Source organism: Balaenoptera physalus, assembly GCF_965194825.1.
Source record: "Balaenoptera physalus genome assembly, chromosome: 13".
NCBI classification, from domain to species: domain Eukaryota; kingdom Metazoa; phylum Chordata; class Mammalia; order Artiodactyla; family Balaenopteridae; genus Balaenoptera; species Balaenoptera physalus.
This window is the reverse complement of record NC_138892.1, coordinates 63,672,896-63,692,677: the sequence shown is the minus strand read 5'-3', so window position 1 is coordinate 63,692,677 and position 19,782 is coordinate 63,672,896. Positions and strand designations below refer to the sequence as shown.

Genomic DNA, 19,782 nt, shown 5'->3' with positions numbered 1-19,782 from the left:
CATATACCCTGAGAAAACCATAATTCAAAAGAACACATGTACCCCAATGTTCATTGCAGCTCTATTTACAATAGCCAGCACATGGAAACAACCTAAGTGTCCATCGACAGATGAACGGATAAAGAAGATGTGGTACATATATACAATGGAATATTACTCAGCCATAAAAAGGAACGAAATTGGGTCATTTGTAGAGCTGTGGATGGACCTGGAGACTGTCATACAGAGTGAAGTAAGTCAGAAAGAGAAAAACAAATATCGTATACTAACGCATATATGTGGAATCTAGAAAAATGGTACAGATGAACCTATTTCCAGGGCAGGAATAGAGACACAGACGTAGAGAACGGACATGTGGATACAGTGGGGGAAGGGGAGGGTGGGTTGAATTGGGAGATTAGGATTGACACATATACACTACCATGTCTAAAATAGATAGCTAGTGGGAACCTGCTATAGAGCACAGGAAGCTCAGCTCGGTGCTCTGTGATGGCCTAGACGGGTGGGATGGGGTGGGGATGGGAGGGAGGTCCAAGAGGGAGGGGACATATGTATACATATAGCTGATTCACTTCATTGTACAGCAGAAACCAACACAACACTGTACAGCAATTATACTCCAATAAAAAATAAATAAATAAAGTTGGAAAGAGGAAACATTAGAAAGCATAAGGAGTGGCTAAATACATACCAGACAAAATAGACTTCAGGACAAAAATAAACGCTAAAAACAAAGAAGGACACTTCATAATGATGAAAGGAAATATATCAGGCAGCTACAACTATTATAAATGTATTTGTGCCTAATAATGGAGTCTCAAAATACATGAAGCAAAACCTGAAATAACTAAAGGGAGAAACAAATTCACAATCATAATTGTAGATGTAAGACATCTCTCACTATAATTGACAGAGCAACTAAATAATAAGAATACAGAAGATCTGAATGACACTTTCAACTACCTTAACTTAATTGACATTTATAGAACATTACACCTGACAACTTCAGAATACACCTTCTTTTCAATGAACAGGGACCATTTTCTGAGAAAAAATATATTCTGGGCCATAAAGCAAATTTAAATAGACTTCAAAAGATTGAAGCCCACATACTATGTTCTGTGACAATAAAATTAAATTAGAAATCAATATACGTAGATACCTAAGAAAGCCCCAAATATTTAAACAACTTCTAAATAATCCATGGGGTCAAAGAAAAAAATCACAAGGAAAATTAGAAAATATCTTAAATTGAATGAAAATGAAAACACAGTACATCAGACTTCATGTATCCACCTAAAACAGTGCTATAAGAAAAATTTATAGCTTCAAATACTTACATTAGAAGAGGCAAGGGGGCTTATATCAATTATTAAAGCTTTCAACTTCAGAAGTGAAAGATGATCAAATTAAATTCAATGTAAGTAGAAAAAAAATAATAAAGTCCAGAAATAATGAAATAGAAAACAAACACTAGAGAAAAATTAACGAAACTTAAAAGCTAGTTTTATGAAAAGATCAATAAAAGTGAAAAACCTCTAGATAAACTGACTAAAAAAAGGACACAAACTGGACTTCCCTGGCTGTCCAGTGGTTAAGACTTCGTGCTTCCACTGCCGGGGGCGGGGGGCCAAGTTCGATCCCTGGTGGGGGAACTATTATCCTGCATGCCCCGGGGTGTGGTCAAAAAAAAAAAGGACACAAAGTATATTGGAGGAGGTCATCAAGAGGATGTGATCAGACTGACTGATGGGCTGGACCCAGGCAATCAGAGGTTCCTTATTCCCTCAACTGTCCTTGAAATGTCCATTCTTACCACTGTTCCCACAATGGGAGCTGTTCCAAGGATACAGCTTTGAGAGAGTAAGGTGTTGAGACCATCTGGACTGTGGAGGTGACAGATCCCAGTTAAGGCCTCTATCTAAACTTTTATGATTCTGTTGGTGGGCGTGGAGATCTACTCATCTCGTGGCCATCTAAGACAAGCCTCATAAGCAAGCTCCCTTCTTATGCAACCTGCCAGCTACCAGTCTGGAGTGGTCTGCTTCTTTCTTCAGTCTCTCCTTGCTCAGTGTGTACAGCAGCCAGGGTGTGAACTAACAACTGATAAGGCAGCCAGGAGACTGAAGAAACAAGCCCTGGGAAAGAGGCATTTGAGGATGATATCCTGAGTTAGACACCAACCTCTATGTCAGGAGGGGTGGCCTGTATGTTGGATGCTTGTGGACCAATGTGTGAGTACAGGGGCACCCTGAAAAAGCTGCATGTGTTGATGCATTTGTTCGAGGAACTGAGCAGAGCGCACACTGTGGCAAAGAAGGGAAACAAGTGGCTGCTGCGGTGGGCTGCCCTCTCCTGTGGGCAGTTCTGTGGCCACTGATGCCCAAATAGAGGCTGAAGCTTGAGTTAGACAGTTGGATGAAGCGCTGAAGTTAGAGAAGAACATGCAGTTGTCCACTACTCTGCTAGCTTCGGGGCTGGCAGACAAGGTATAAGAGCAGAATAATAAGTTGGAGACCTTTATGTGCCATTTTGCAAAGTCAGGAGGGCACAAGCTACTGCAGATTAAGGTCCAAGTACTTGTGAGAAAGCCTGACTAGGATGCTAAGAGGTAGAATCCCTGGGAAAGTGAGGAGAGCAAATGGGAGGATGTTGTGGTGATTGAAACAGAGTGCCTCATGTTGCCCAACCCCTAATACAAAGAAAACATTTAAATAGTAGTCACCCTAGACTTCTGATAATAGAGACATACACCCCAAAACTCCTAGGAGAAAAACTTCATTCTTTCTCTGTCCTTGAAGTTGTGAATGTCTTTGAAATGTAAACACCCCAGGAGAAAACTAAAATACTGCCTACAGAGACTCAAGAAAAAAAGGGGGTGGGGGAATGCTTTTTAAAATACAGGCTGCTATAACAACTACTGAGCCCGTGTGCCACAACTACTGAAGCCCACGCACCTAGAGCCCGTGCTCTGCAACAAGAGAAGCCACCGGAATGAGAAACCCACCCACAGCAACGAAGACCCAATGCAGCCCAAAAAAAAAAAAAAAAATGGCATCCACAAGAGACAAAAAATAAAGAAATAAATAAAATCAGCAGAAAAAAAAATTTGTTTAAAAACAAATGAGGGTTAAAAAAAAAATTTAAAAAAAAAAACAAATGAGGGCGGGATGGAAGGGAAGTAGGAGGGTCACGTAATAAATGGCCTTTGGCAGTGGCTTTCTGGTGTGGTTTAACCAGGCTCCACCCACGGATTCTGTTTTCTTAGCAGAGGTCACTGGAGAACCAAACAGGCTGTAAGTATGCTGTGCATTTAAAACTTCAGCAGGAAACTTGCAGTAGTCTCCAAGCAGGAATAGATTTGTAATAATGGGTTGTAATCAGCTTTCCTTCTAAGGAAAAGCTGAGAACCCTCTCATTTTACTTCATGAAAAGTAAGCTATGAGGCAACTTTTGGCAAACATCTATTAACTGGGAGAAATGGGCCTCTGGCCATAGATTTTACTTCAGCTGCGTCTTTCCAGCACAACCAGTTCCTTCCTCTGCAGCTGATTGGCTCTGGAATGTGGCCAGAAACCTACTTCCTGCAATTAGAGTCAGGCCTCTAACTGTTGATCTGTTTTCTTCTCTTCTGAGTGATGGCGCTTACCATTTTTATCCTCCGGCTGGCCGTCTGCATCCTGGCATTTCCCATGTACCTGCTAGACTTTCTGGGCTTGTGGAACTGGATATGCAAAAAATCACTCCCCTACTTCTTGGCAAGGTTCACTGTGATGTACAACGAACAGATGGCGAGCAAGAAGCAGGAGCTCTTCAGCAATCTACAGGAGTTTGCAGGCCCCTCCGGGAAGCTCTCCCTGCTGGAGCTGGGCTGTGGCACAGGGCCCAACTTCAAGTTCTACCCGCCTGGATGCCGGGTGACCTGTATTGATCCCAACCCCAACTTTGAGAAGTTCCTGATCAAGAGCATTGCTGAGAACCGACACCTGCAGTTTGAGCGCTTCCTGGTGGCTGCCGGGGAGGACCTGCACCAGGTGGCCGACGACTCCATGGATGTGGTGGTCTGCACACTGGTCCTGTGCTCTGTGAAGAACCAGGAGCGGATCCTCCAGGAAGTGTGCAGAGTGCTGAGGCCGGTGAGTATGGGGTGTGAGGGCTGGTTAGTAGTAACCACTATCACCAAGGGCAGCCCTATCAATTTCAGGTAGATCAAACACCCTAACATAAAAAGTAGAACTACTAGAGAAGACACTGCTGAATTTTTAAAAAATCTTAGAGTGGAAAAGAAGCTATATAGGAAAAGATTGATAATACATGAATATGTAAAACTTTAGAACTCCTGCAGAGAAAAAAAAGGACTATAAAAAAACTTAAAAGTACAAAAAAGTTTGTAAAAAATATTTGCCAAGGATGATAGATAATGTGTTAACTTCATATTAAAAGACATTATAGGACTTCCCTGGTGGTCCAGTGGTTAAGAATCTGCCTGCCAAAGCAGGACACGGGTTTGATCCCTGGTCCGGGAATATCCCACATGCCACGGAGCAACTAAGCCCATGTGCCACAACTACTGAGCCTGCGCTCTAGAGCCCGCAAGCTGCAACTACTGAGCTGGCATGCCACAACTACAGAAGCCCGCGTGCCTAGAGCCTGTGCTCTGCAACTAGAGAAGCCACTGCAATGAGAAGCCCTTGCACTGCAACGAAGAGTAGCCCCCGCTCGCAGCAACTAGAGAAAGCCTGCGTGCAGCTACAAAGACCCAGGGCAGCCAAAACTAAATTAATTAATTAATTTAAAAAAAATTTTTTTAATAAAAAAAATAAAAGACATTACAAATCAAGATCAATAGAATTCTTAAATCAGTTTTTTAAAAAAGAGAAAAGTAAGCAAAGCACAGGAACAGAAATATAAATAAAAATAGCCAATATATGATATAAATGTTTAGTCTTGCAATAAAAGAGCAAATTAAAGCAAGATATCACTTATACGTGGAATCTTAAAAATAAAACAAACGAATGTATATAACAAACAGAAATAGACTCACAGATATAGAGAACAAACTAGTGGTTACCAGAGGGGAGAGGGAAGGGGGGAGGGGCAAGATAGTGGTGTGGGATTAAGAGATACAAACTACTATGTATAAAATAAATAAGCAACAAGGATATATTCTACAGCACAGGGAAATATAGCCATTATTTTGTAATAACTTTAAATGAAGTATAATCTATAAAAATTCTGAATCACTATGTTGTACACCTGAAACTAATATAATATTATAAATCAACTATACTTCAATTAAGAAGAAATTAAAGCAAGACACTATTTTTACCTACTACACTGTCAGAGACTTTTAAGTTCAATATGGTGTTGGGGTGAGTTTGGGGGACTGGGTACCCCAATTGGAGGAAGTGCCCTCTTTGGAGGGCAATATGATAATATCAAATTTTCAAGGACACTTCCTCCTTCATCCAATAGGAATTTATCCTATAGCCATACTGCACAAATGTGCAAAAACTCATTCATATGCGAAAATATTCATTACAGTATTTGTAATACCACAAATTGGAAATAACCTAAACATCCAGCAATAGGAGGTAGGAGGCTGTTAAGTAAACTGTCGCATCGTATAAAGGATTTCTGTGCAGCTGTTAAAAGAACAAGGAAGAGTTACCTATGTTGATATGAAAAAACTATCTCCTCAAGAGACAGTGTTAAATGAAATGAAAGTGTTCTATGCAATGAAAGCATAGAATATTATATAGAGTATAAGTCCATTTGTGTGTGGGGGGGAGAATATATCTATATAAGTATTTATGTTAATGGGAATGATACACAAGAAACTATTAACAGTGGTTACCTCTTGGGAAGGGAATTGGATGAGGGGAAGGAATTACTTTTCATTTTATACCTCTCTGTATAGTTTGAAATTCTTTATACCTATATGTAATTTTCACATATTACCTTTATTGTTTGTTTAAAAACTAGTTTAAAATAGTTTTATTCTAAACATAGGTGAACATAAAGTATGGATATCTTTTTTTTAATTAATTAATTTATTTATTGTTTATTTTTGGCTGCGTTGGGTCTTTGTTGCTGTGCACGGGCTTTCTCTAGTTGCGGCGTGAAGGCTTCTCATTGAGGTGGCTTCTCTTGTTGTGGAGCACAGACTCTAGGCGCGTGGGCTTTGGTAGTTGTGGCTCATGGGCTCCGTAGTTGTGGCTCACAGGCTCTAGAGCACAGGCTCAGTAGTTGTGGCACATGGGCTTAGTTGCTCCGCGGCATGTGGGATCTTCCCAGACCAGGGCTCGAACCCGTGTCCCCTGCATTGTCAGGCGGATTCTTAACCTCTGTGCCACCAGGAAAGTCTCAAGTATGGATATCTTAACATTTGAATTTACTATACTAGAGGAAGTGTATGTTCTGTAATCCCCAGTTTTATTTTCTAACAGAGGAAGTTTCTCAGGAAGAAAAGGACTTGAAGATAGTGTTTAGAGGCAATAATATACAGTCATCCCTCAATTTCCTCGGGGTCCTTCCCTGTCCCCGCCACAGATACCAAAATCTACAGAAGCTTAAGTCCCTTATATAAAATGGTGCAGTATCTGCATGTAACTTATGCACATCCTCCCATATACCTTAAATCACCTCTAGATTACTTATAATACCTAATACAATGTAAATGCTATGTAAACAGGTGCCAGCATGTGGCAAATTCAAGTTTTGCTTTTCGGAACTTTCTGGATTTTTCCCAAATATTTTTGATCTGCATTTGGTTGAATCCAAGGATGCAGAACTTGTGGATACTGAGGGCCAACTGTAATTCTGTCTTTGGCTCAAGGATACGCCAATGTCAAAGTAGTAACTGAAAAAAAGTCTGATTCTGATACTCAAATCCTGGGTTCTTGTGTCCTAAGACTGGGCACAGTTAGATGTTTTGCTTACAGTGTTACTAATCTCACAACACCTCTGCAAAGCAAATAATGGTCATCTCTGGTTTAAGCACTGAGAGTGCCCTTAGGGGATCATATTCTTGGTAGTCTTCCTTAGCTCCTCCGAAGCACCCATTCTCTGCTGAACAGAACCAGGAGTTTTCCTACATTCTCATGTAGGAAACAGTCCTTTAAAGCAGGTATTGCCTTCATGTTGGATTGGGGAAACAGACCCAGAGGAGTTAAGAAACTTGCCTCAAGTTACACAGTCACTATGTCTGACTTTAATGCAAATATTCTTATCGCTGTACCACAGTGCTTGTCACTGGGGCTTTTTATCTGACTTCAACATTTCTACCACTTTTGCTGGCTTTTCTTCCTCTGCCCATCCCCTAAACGCTGGAGTTTCTTTTTTAGCTCTCATTTCACTTACATACACCCCCTGTGCAATCTCATGTACCCCCAATGTTTTCAATTACCATGCATACACAAATGGCTTCCAGATCTAAGTATCAAGCTCAGACTTCTCTTCTAACCCCAGATCATCATATCCAGCTGTCTACTCGACAGTCACCTGAATGGGTAACAGGCATCTCTAGCTTAACCTGTGTAACCCAGAGGGTATCAGCAACCTCCCCAGGCCTGGATCGCCTCTTCTCTCCTGTCCTCTTCTATGGAAAAAAATATTTCAATCAGGAAATTTCAAGTTTTCCATTCCTGAACACAGTTCTTACACTTACCCATAGATTTGGAGGAACTCCATCTCTAAACTCTGCCTGGGATAGCCAACACTAGGGAGGCTAGAAGAGGCTAAGGAGAGTGGGACAGTCACCCTGGGTTTGGGAGGTAATCATTGGTCCCTTTCCCCCTTCACCCCAGAGGTAGATAAGTAGAAAACTTCTGAAGACTCCTTAATAATGTGTAGCCTCTACTGTGTCCAGACCTGACCTATATTTATAGGACCGTCCTAGATGAAAGCAGCAGTTACTAACTCCTGTATGACAGTAATTTACACACAGCATCCACTGACCAAATAAAATACCTAATGACAAAATATAACCATGAATTTAGTAACACTTTTAGATGATGCAGTATTTTAATAAAATAAATCCTATCATTTACATCCTGTGACAATGGTCATTTACATCCTGTGACAATGGTACAAAAGTATAAGACATAGGCTTTTTGGATCCACCATCTGTGGTGGTGCTGCCACCAGGATGCAGATTTTTGTGAAGATCCTGACAGGGAAGACCATCACTCTCGAGGTCGAACCCTCGGATACAACAGAAAATGTAAACGCCAAGATCCAAGATAAGGAAGTAATTCCTTCTAACCAGCAAAGATTGATTTTTGCTGGCAAGCAACTGGAAGATGGACGTACTTTGTCTGACTACAACAGTCAAAAGGAGTCCACTCTTCATCTTCTGTTGAGACTTCGTGCTGGTACTAAGAAAAGGAAGAAGTCTTACACCACTCCCAAGAAGAAAAAGCATAAGAGAAAGAGGGTTGGGAATTCCCTGGCAGTCCAGTGGTTAGGACTCTGCACTCTCACTGCGGAGGGCCCAGGTTCTATCCCTGTTTGGGAAACCAAGATCCCACAAGCCTCACGGCCAAAAGAAAAAAAAAGAGAGACAGACAGAGAGAAAGAAGGTTAAGCTGGCTGTCCTGAAATACTGTAAGGTGGATCAGAATGGCAAAAGCAGTCACCTTCGTCAGGAGTGCCCTTCAGATAAATGTGGTGTGGAGTTTTTATGGCCAGCCACTTTGACAAACATTATTGTGGCAAATATTGTCTGACCTATTGTTTCAACAAACCAGAAGACAAGTAATTGTATATTGGTTAATAAAAGACATGAACTAATGAACTAAAAAAAGAAAAGTATAAGACATGGTTATTTAGTCTCAGGCAGTACTTGGTACGGATTCAGACGCCCACAGGTTTGCAAAGCAGAGCCTAAGAACAATACTCAGATGAATTTAAAGATTTTTTTTTTAAATAAAAGAAGGGGAAGTTTAAAAAATCGTAATTAAAAGACAAACAACAAACAAGGGAAAACATTTGTAGTATACGTAGTCTAATTATACTAAAAGCCCTTACTAATCAGTAAGAAAAAAACCAACGGCCTATTAGAAAACCGATAGTGGGGACTTTCCATGCGGCACAGTGGTTAAGACTCGCAACGCAGGGGGCACAGGTTCGATCCCTGGTCAGGGAACTAGATCCCACATGCATGCCGCAACTAAGAGTGAGCATGCCACAGTTAAGGAGCTGGCGAGCCACAACTAAGGAGCCCGCCTGCCACAACTAAGACCCAGCACAACCAAATAAATAAATAAAAGAAAAAAGAAAAAAAGAAGGAAACTGGTAATGGACATTAACAGACAAATTAGAAAACAAGAAATCCAAATAATCAATAAGGTCAACAAAAGATGTTAAGATTAAGAATATTAAAGCTATGCATGTTATTAAAAATACCATATTACACATCAAATTGACAAAGATATAGGAGAAAAAAGTACTGATGGGAGTTTATTGGAAATGGGCATTCACATCTATTGCTAGTATGAATGCAAACTGCTGCAACTTTTCCAAAGGGCAGTTTGACAACCTGTACCAAAAGCTTTAAAAAGGCACAGACTTTTGATTCAGCAATTCCACTTTTTAGCAAGTTATTTATTTGGAAATAATTTTAGATGGTCACAAAGATTTATGGATAAGGATGCTCACTGTAACAGTATTTATAACAGTGTAAAATTGGAAATAGCCTAAATGAGAACGGTTAAATAAGAGATGGTAACTTCAGTGGTGTGAAATATTGCATAAAGTTTTTAAACCATCTTTTAGAATAATACTCAACTACATAAATAAAATAAAACATGTTATAAAACAGAATGTATATTCCAATCCTAGTTTTAGAAAAAAATATATATTCATATAAAAGTATACACAAAATCTTTTGGTTTTTTTTTTATTTTTATTTTACTTTTTTATACAGCAGGTTCTTATTAGTTATCTATTTTATACATACTAGTGCATATATGTCAATCCTAATCTCCCAATTCATCACACCACCCCCACCCCCGCTTCCCCCCTTGGTGTCCATACGTTTGTTCTCTACATCTGTGTCTCTATTTCTGCCTTGCAAACCAGTTCATCTGTATCACTTTTCTAGATTCCACATATATGTGTTAATATACGATATTTGTTTTTCTCTTTCTGACTTACTTCACTCTGTATGACAGTCTCTAGCCCCATCCACGTCTCCACAAATGACCCAATTTCATTCCTTTTTATGGCTGAGTAATATTCCATTGTATGTATGAACCACATCTTCTTTATCCATTCGTCTGTCAATGGGCATTTAGGTTGCTTCCATGACCTGGCTATTGTAAACAGTACTGCAACGAACATTGGGGTGCATGTGTATTTTTGAATTATGGTTTTCTCTGGGTATATGCCCAGTAGTGGAACTGCTGGGTCATATGGTAATTGTATATTTAGATTTTAAGGAACCTCCATACTGTTCTCCATAGTGGCTGTATCAATTTACATTCCCACAAACAGTGCAAGAGGGTTCCCTTTTCTCTATACCCTCTCCAGCATTTGTTGTTTGTAGGTTTTCTGATGATGCCCATTCTAACCAGTGTGAGATGATACCTCATTGTAGTTTTGATTTGCATTTCTCAAATGATTAGTGATGTTGAGCAGCTTTTCATGTGCCTCTTGGCCATCTGTATGTTGTCTTTGGAGAAATGTCTATTTAGGTCTTCTGCCCATTTTTTGATTGGGTTGTTTGTGTTTTTAATATTGAGCTGCATGTGCTGTTTATATATTTTGGAGATTAATCCTTTGTCTGTTGATTCATTTGCAAATATTTTCTCCCATTCTGAGGGCTGTCTTTTCATCTTGTTTATAGTTTCCTTTGCTGTGCAAAAGCTTTTAAGTTTCATTAGGTCCCATTTGTTTATTTTTGTTTTTATTTCCATTACTCTAGGAGATGGGTCAAAAAAGATCTTGCTGTGATTTATGTCAAAGAGTGTTCTTCCTATGTTTTCCTCTCAGAGTTTTATAATGTCTGGTCTTACATTTAGGGCTTTAATCCATTTTGAGTTTATTTTTGTGTATGGTGTTAGGGAGTGTTCTAATTTAATTCTTTTACATGTAGCTGCCCAGTCTTCCCAGCACCACTTACTGAAGAGACTGTCTTTTCTCCATTGTATATCCTTGCCTCCTTTGTCATAGATTAGTTGACCATAGGTGCGTGGGTCTATCTCTGGGCTTTCTATCCTGTTCCATTGATCTATATTTCTGTTTTTGTGCCAGTACCATATTGTCTTGATTACTGTAGCTTTGTAGTATAGTCTGAAGTCAGGGAGTCTGATTCCTCCAGCTCCATTTTTCTTTCTCAAGATTGCTTTGGCTATTCGGGGTCTTTTGTGTCTCCATACAAATTTTAAGATTTTTTGTTCTAGTTCTGTAAAAAATGCCATTGGTAATTTGATAGGCATTGCACTGAATCTGTAGATTGCTTGGGGTAGTATAGTCATTTTCAAAATATTGATTCTTCCAATCCAAGAACATGGTATATCTCTCCATCTGTTTGTGTCATCTTTCATTTCTTTCATCAGTGTCTTATAGTTTTCTGAGTGCAGGTCTTTTACCTCATTAGGTAGGTTTATTCCTAGATATTTTATTATTTTTGTTGCAATGGTGAATGGGATAGATTCCTTAACTTCTCTTTATGATCTTTCGTTGTTAGTGTATAGGAATGCAAGAGATTTCTGTGCATTAATTTTGTATCCTGCAACTTTTCCAAATGCATTGATTAGCTCTAGTAGTTTTCTGGTGGCATCCTTAGGATTCTCTATGTATAGCATCATGTCATCTGCAAACAGTGACAGTTTTACTTCTTCTTTTCCAATTTGTATTCCTTTTATTTCTTTTTCTTCTCTGATTGCCATGGCTAGGAGTTCCAAAACTATGTTGAATAATAGTGGCAAGAGTGGACATCCTTGTCTTGTTCCTGATCTTAGAGGAAATGCTTTCCGTTTTTCACCATTGAGAATGATGTGTGCTTTGGGTTTGTTGTATATGGCCTCTATTATGTTGAGATACGTTCCCTCTATGCCCACTTTCTGGAGAGTTTCTATCATAAATGGGTGTTGAATTTTGTCAAAAGCTTTTTCTGCATCTATTTACATGATCATATGGTTTTTATTCTTCAATTTGTTAATATGGTGTGTCACATTTATTGATTTGCATATATTGAAGAATCCTTGCATCCCTGGGATAAATCCCACTTGATCATGGTGTAGGATCCTTTTAATGTGTTGTTGGATTCTGTTTGCTAGTATTTTGTTGAGGATTTTTGCATCTATATTCCTCAGTGATATTGGTCTGTAATTTTCTCTTTTTGTAGTATCTTTGTCTGGTTTTGGTATCAGGGTGATGGTGGCCTCGTAGAATGAGTTTGGGAGTGTTCCTTCCTCTACAATTTTTTGGAAGAGTTTGAGAAGGATGGGTGTTAGCTCTTCTCTAAATGTTTGATAGAATTCACCTGTGAAGCCATCTGGTCCTGGACTTTTGTTTGTTGTAAGATTTTTAATCACAGTTTCAATTTCATTACTTGTGATTGGTCTGTTCATACTTTCTATTTCTTCCTGGTTCAGTCTTGGAGGGTTATACCTTTGTAAGAATTTGTCCATTTCTTCCAGGTTGTCCATTTTATTGGCATAGAGTTGCTTGTAGTAGTCTCTTAGGATGTAATTATCAATAATTATCAATATGTACGTTCCTATTTCCATTTTCTTAATTGTTTTGGGTTTGTTTTTGTAGGTCCTTTTCTTCTCTTGTGTTTCCCATGTAGAGAAGTTCCTCTAGCATTTGTTGTAGAGCTGGTTTGGTGGTGCTGAATTCTCTTAGCTTTTGCTTGTCTGTAAAGCTTTTGATTTCTCCATCGAATCCGAATGAGATCCTTGCTGGCTAGAGTAATCTTGGTTGTAGGTTCTTCCCTTTCATCACTTTAAATATATCGTGCCACTCCCTCCTGGCTTGTAGAGTTTTTGAGAAATCAGCTGTTAACCTTATGGGAGTTCCCTTGTATGTTATTCGTTGTTTTTCCCTTGTTGCTTTTAATAATTTTTCTTTGTCTTTAATTCTTGTCAATTTGATTACTATGTGTCTTGGCGTGTTTCTCCTTGGGTTTATCCTGTATGGGACTCTCTGCACTTCCTGGACTTGGGTTGCTATTTCTTTTCCCATGTTCGGGAAGTTTTCAACTATAATCTCTTCAAATATTTTCTTGGGTCCTTTCTCTCTCTCTTCTCCTTCTGGGACCCCTGTAATACGAATGTTGGTGCGTTTAATGTTGTCCCAGAGGTCTCTTAGGCTGTCTTCATTTCTTTTCATTCTTTTTTCTTTAATCTGTTCTGTGGCAGTGAATTCCACCATTCTGTCTTCCACGTCACTTATCCGTTCTTCTGCCTCAGTTATTCTGCTATTGATTCCTCTAGTGTATTTTTCATTTCAGTTATTGTATTGTTCATGTCTGTTTGTTCTTTAATTCTTCTCGGTGTTTGTTCTTTAATTCTTCTAGGTCTTTGTTAAACATTTCTTGCATCTTCGTGATCTTTGCCTCCATTCTTTTTCCAAGGTCCTGGATCATCTTCACTATCATTATTCTGAATTTTTTTTCTGGAAGGTTGCTTATCTCCACTTCACTTAGTTGTTTTTCTGGGGTTTTATCTTGTTCCTTCATCTGGGACATAGTCCTCTGCCTTTTCATCTTGTCTTTCTTTGAATGTGGTTTTTGTTCCACCGGCTGCAGGATTGTAGTTCTTCTTGCTTCTGCTGTCTGCCCTCTGGTGGATGAGGCTATCTAAGAGGCTTGTGGAAGCTTCCTGATGGGAGGGACTGGTGGTGGGTAGAGCTGGGTGTTGCTCTGGTGGGCAGAGCTCAGTAAAACTTTAATCCGCTTGTCTGCTGATGGGTGGGGCTGAGTTCCCTCCCTGTTGGTTGTTTGGCCCGAGGCAACCCAGCACTGGAGGCTACAGGCTCTTTGTTGGGGCTAATGGCAGACTTCGGGAGGGTCATGCCAAGTAGTACTTCCCAGAACTTCTGCTGCCAGTGTCCTTGTCCCCGTGTTGAGCCACAGCCACCCCCTGCCTCTGCAGGAGAACCTGCAACACTAGCAGGTAGGTCTGGTTCAGTCTCCTATGGGGTCACTGCTCCTTCCCCCTGGGTCCTGATGTGCACACTACTTTGTGTGTGCCCTCCAAGAGTGGAGTCTGTTTCCCCCAGTCCTGTCAAAGTTCTGCAATCAAATCCCACTAGCCTTCAAAGTCTGATTCTCTGGAAATTCCTCCTCCTGTTTCCAGACCCCTCAGGCTGGGAAGCTTGACGTGGGGCTCAGAACCTTAACTCCAGTGGGTGGACTTCTGTGGTATGACTGTTCTCCAGTTTGTGAGTCACCCACCCAGTGGTTATGGGATTTGATTTTATTGTGATTGCACCCCTCCTACCATCTCACTGCAGCCTCTCCTTTGTCTTTGGATGTGGGGTATCTTTTTTGGTGCATTCCAGTGTCTTCCTGTCGATGATTGTTTAGCAGTTAGTTGTGATGCCGGTGCTCTCATGAGAAGGAATGAGCGCATGTCCTTCTACTCCACCATCTTCCACAAAATCTTAACAGTAGTTGTCCCGAGGTGATGAAAGATGGTTGACTGTTTTTCTTTTTAACTTTTCTGTATTTTCTGAATTTTCTAAAATAATATTGGTGAGACACTATTGCCAGCCTCTGGAGCCAGACCACCCAAGGTAAAAACCTGATTCTGACATTTGTAAGCTGTATGACCTTGGGCAAGTTGTTTATTTTCTATGTGACTCTGTTTCCTCGTCTGTAGAACATAGGAATGATAATAATAATAACTACCAAATAAGTGTATTGTGAGGATTGAGTTAACATGTGATAGGCCTTACGGACAGGATCTTGCATGCAGTAACTGCTTTAAATTCTAACTATTATTATGTATTACCTTTCTGAACAGAAAATATAGATTGGCAACTCTGTATAAAATCTGACAGAAGATGACACTATTAACCAGAATAGTATCGTAGTAAGTTTGAATTTCTCCATGTTTTCTCATGAAGTTGGCCTTTGGGGCCACTGAAATCTGACATTTAATCATCTTATAAATTATTTTTCCCCAAACTAAAATCCTTGCTGTGTTGTTGTTTTTTTTTTCTTTTTTTTCTCAGGGAGGAGCTTTTTATTTCATGGAGCATGTAGCAGCTAAGCCTTCAACCTGGAATTACTTCTGGCAACAGGTCCTGAATCCTGTCTGGTACCTTCTGTTTGATGGGTGCAACCTGACCAGAGAGAGCTGGAAGGCCCTGGAGTGGGCCCGCTTCTCCAAGCTGAAGCTGCAGCACTTACAGGCCCCCCTGTCCTGGGAGCTCCTGCGCCCTCACATCTACGGATATGCTGTGAAATAGGAGTTGAGACCTGAAGAGCTCGAATAATTTAAGGTTTTGGTTTTACACTTAAAATACTAATTGGGGGACTTCCCTCGTGGTGCAGTGGTTGAGAGTCTGCCTGCCAACGTGGGGACCACGGGTTCAATGCCTGGTCCGGAAGGATCCCGCATGCTGTGGGGCAACTAAGCCTGTGCGCCACAGCTGTTGAGCCTGTGCTCTGGAGCCCACGAGCCACAACTACTGAGGCCACGTGATACAACTGCTGAGGCCTGCGTACCTAGAGTACCTACAGCAAAGAGTAGCCCCTGCTCGCCACAGCTAGAGAGGGCCCGCACACAGCAACAAAGATGCAACACAGCCACACACACACACACACAAAAATAAACTAATTGGGAGAAGGGAACGTCCTTTTTTAGGTAAATTTGAATTTCATTGCTAAAAGTTTATGTTATAACCTATTTAGCTATTTTCTATTGTCTCACAAAGAATCAAAAACAAAAAACAAAACAAAACAGCTTTGAACTCTCCCTTAAAGGAAACAATGGGCTTTCATAATTGAAGTCCACCATTATCCTCAAACCTTACTTTATTCAGTAACTTCAAATTTTTTCTGTCTTATTTGAATTATTACCCAACAGATTTTAATTTTACCCTCTCTGAGAGGTTGATGCTAATTAGCAGTTAAATCACTAAAAAGAAGACTTTGAAGAGGGAGACGTGAAAAGATCTTTTTTTTTCATTCATTCATTTATTTATTTATCTTTGGCTGCGTTGGGTCTTTGTTGCTGTGTGTGGGTTTTCTCTAGTTGCGGCACGCGGGCTTCTCATTGTGGTGGCTTCTCTTGTTGTGAAGCACAAGCTCTAGGTGCACGGGCTTCAGGAGTTGTGGCTCACAGGCTCTAGAGCACAGGCTCAGTAGTTGTGGCGCACAGGCTTAGTTGCTCCGCGGCATGTGGGATCTTCCCAGACCAGGGCTCGACCATGTCCCCTGCATTGGGAGGCGGATTCTTAACCACTGCGTCACCAGGGAAGTCCCAAAAAAATCTTAATAATTCACAAACTAAAGAAAGAAATACTAACTAGTTGAAAACTCCAAAGCTAAGCAGCACAGATTTTTTTTTAAAAGAAATCTGAATCTATTTGTTGTCCTTAGTATCACTGGGCTGGCTTTCAAAATTAATGTACCAGGATGCCACACCTAGTTCTGCCCAGCTTTGTTATGTTTTTTATTCTGGTATTCCACCAGAGTTTGTTTCCCTGCATTCCAGTCTTCAATTCTTAAGATGAAGATTGTACTTGATACTTCAGTATATCCATAAAACTATATGAGGCAGTTAGAGTTCTTGGGTTCATTTTCCTTATTATCTAATGTATACTTTGCTGAATGTAGTAAATTGCAGGCAAAGAAAAGGCCCACTGTAATTAGAGAAACCTTGAATAATTAGATACGCTTTGTAAGAGCCGCCTCAAAATAGGCAAGCTGTGAATCTGTAAAGAGGTAGATAAATACTGTTTGGATTATTCTGATCAAATTTCCACTCTGGTCTCAAGATGATTTCTTTGTTCCCTGTAACCATGGAAACCTTGGAAAATCATCACAAGTGCTTTGAAAACAAGTTGGTCAATAAGAGGACTTAGAATTTTCAGCAATAGTCTGTATGCATTTTAATAAATTTAGAATATTTTCTGAGATGATTTTGCAAAGAGACTAAATATCAAATCAATCAATAAATTCACATACATTTTAGGAATGGTAATAAAATTAATGGTTTATATCTTTGCTGGCTTGGTTTCATTTTTCTTAGTGTCTCTGGGAGGGCTTTCCTTCACTGTGGAAAATTAAGCTATTTGAACATACAGATTTTTCCTTCTACAGCCAGGTAACTCTAAACACAGCTAGCAGATTATTTATTTATTTATTTATTTATTTATTTATTATTTGGCTGCATTGGGTCTTCGTTGCTGCGCGTGAGCTTTCTCTAGTTGCGGCGAGCAGGGGCTACTCTTCATTGCAGTGCGCAGGCTTCTCATTGTGGTGGTTTCTTTTGTTGTGGAGCATAGGCTCTAGGTGCATGGACGTCAGTAGTTGTGGTGCGAGGGCTCAGTAGTTGTGGCGCATGGGCTTAGCTGCTCTGTGGCGTTTGTGAAATCCATAGAGCAGAAAGAAAGCTTACTATTCTCTCTTAAGCATGAAAACAGTTAATGTTACAGTGAGGATAGGACATGTATCTATGGCCTCCTAAGCTATGGAACATGAATATCCTCCCTCTATGGTCTCCCAAAAGTAGGAGCCTCCTTATCTACCCACCTCACTACTGGTTAGGTCAGTCTAGGGATTGAGAAATATGAAAAGCCACAGGTTGACATGGTGAAGTGTTACTGCCACATTGGAAGGTAAGTCATACCAAAGTACAAAGTACTAGGCACATTCTTATCAACTCCCTCTTGTTTAAATAGTGTAGCAAAAATTTTTTTTAATATTTATTTATTTGGCTGCCCCGGGTCTTAGTTTCGGCACGTGGGATCTTAGTTGCGGCATGCAGGATCTAGTTCCCTGACCAGGGATCGAGCCTGGGCCCCCTGCATTGGGAGCGTGGGGTCTTAGCCACTGGACCACCAGGGAAGTCCCAGTGTAGCAAATATTATCCTCACTCTTTATAGGTGCAGAAAAATAAGTAAGTGAAATTTCTTACATTCCACAAGTTCCTGAGCAAGTCCTAGAGCCACGATTCCTAAAACCACAACACCTGTTTTGACAAGCATCTCTGCCATACTACCTTCTCACTGCTTTCTTCCCCAGACCCAGAAAACACACATTTATGATCATTCAAAGAGCCTAAGGAAATGACTTAAGCCTGTGCAAAATGGAAACAGAAAAGAGTCAAAACGTGTCCAATGTCTTTTAGGTCCTGTGTTAGTTAGATTCCCTTGATTGCAGGTGACAGAACTCCCAATCCAAAAAGGCTTACACAGAAAAAGGATTCCACTGACTCAAATTAGTGACAAGTATACGGGCAGAAAACCTCAGGCACAGCTTGAGCAAGGCTCAGATAATGTTATCAGGAGCCAGACAGTGTCTAGGGTCACATCTGCCCTCCTCTCTGTTTCAGGTGGTGAGTCTCTGAAGTAATGCCAATCTTCATGCTTCCAGGGCCCATGGCCAGTTGGAAAGATCAAGTCTACTTTTGCAAAGACTCCAACCAAAGTTCTAGATTGAGTCTCAATTGGCTCTTATTGACAATATTAGGTCGCAAGCCCACCCCTGAATCAATCATCATATTTCAGTGGGAGGGGTCATGCTGATTGGCACAGTGCTTCATCCCTAGGGCTGAGCTCACCCGGATCATGTGGACTGAGACAAGGAGAGTTGTGTGTCCTCCAAATGAAAGCAGAGCCTGTGACTGGGGAAAGTAGGAAGGCACACTACGAATGTGCATTATAAGTACAAAGCTACATTCTGATCAGACCCTCTGCCGGCTTTTCTGTGGTACATCATGTAGTGCCATGCTTAGAACACTGGCTTTTCAGTGGGATAATAGCACGCAATGAGAGAAATAAAAGAAAAAAGGACACTGGCTTTGCCATCAAAGTGACGTGGGTCAAGTTCTGGCTGTGCCATTCGTTGACTATGTGACCTGGGGCATGTTACTTTTCTAGTGTCACTTTCTTCATCTGTTAATGGGGATAAGAATACCTAAAAGGGTTACTGTGAGGAGTTAACGAAGTGAGGTACTTGGTGCTTAATAAATGCTGAACTTCATTCAACAAATATTTACTGAGTGCCTACTGTGTACTCTGCTCTTAGTGATTGGCTTAGAGCCCTGAATAAGCTAGACTTGTTCCCTGCCCTGGTGGAGCATACAGTTGTGATCAGTGCTCTCTATGAGGGAGAAGTGCAGGCTACAGGAGAACAGAATCTGACCCTCCCGGGGGGAGGATCAGAGGCTTCCTTGAGGAAGTGACGTGTGAACTGAATTCCAGAGGATGAATAAAGAGTATTTCAGCCTAATGGAACAGCTTGTGCCACAGACAAATAAAGAGAAGAAACACAGTATGTCCAAGGAACTGAAAGGAAGTAGGCAGGGCTGGGCACCAGAGCCTGAAGGGCAGATTTTGGGATGGCTACTATTCCATCAGCTTGTTCCTAATTTTGTTAAGGCCCTGGGTCCATGAGCTCAACACTTATTTTAATGGCTAACAACGACAACAAAAAAAAAAAGTTAAATTTTATTATATTTATATAATATATATTTATTATATTCTGTTCCTAACTGTTCTCATATTCCAGTTGCTTCTCCTGAATTCCTACGTATTTCACACTTGAATAGAAAGTGAGGCAAACATTACATAATAGTTTCTTTTGTACTCTTGACC

At 40.5% G+C, this 19,782-nt stretch overlaps 1 protein-coding gene and 1 pseudogene across 3 annotated transcripts; both read left to right on the top strand.

Annotated features, from left to right (window-relative positions):
• The first annotated feature begins 2,739 nt into the window (after window positions 1-2,739).
• TMT1A (thiol methyltransferase 1A) lies at window positions 2,740-17,188 on the top strand. 2 transcript variants are annotated; one of them, XM_082421492.1, is made up of 3 exons: window positions 2,740-3,129; window positions 3,165-4,136; window positions 15,190-17,188. In XM_082421492.1, the coding sequence occupies exons 2-3, from the start codon at window positions 3,639-3,641 to the stop codon at window positions 15,424-15,426; spliced, it is 735 nt and encodes a 244-aa protein (XP_082277618.1). In that variant the 5' UTR covers window positions 2,740-3,129; window positions 3,165-3,638; the 3' UTR covers window positions 15,427-17,188. The 2 variants fall into 2 exon arrangements, with proteins under 2 accessions (XP_082277618.1, XP_082277619.1); XM_082421493.1 differs by lacking the exon at window positions 2,740-3,129 and having other exon boundaries at window positions 3,162-4,136.
• On the top strand, window positions 4,152-9,757 carry LOC309641473 (ubiquitin-ribosomal protein eS31 fusion protein-like; annotated as a pseudogene). Its single transcript has 2 exons — window positions 4,152-8,437; window positions 8,583-9,757. The product of its transcript is annotated as a ubiquitin-ribosomal protein eS31 fusion protein-like (transcript).
• Window positions 17,189-19,782: the final 2,594 nt, after the last annotated feature.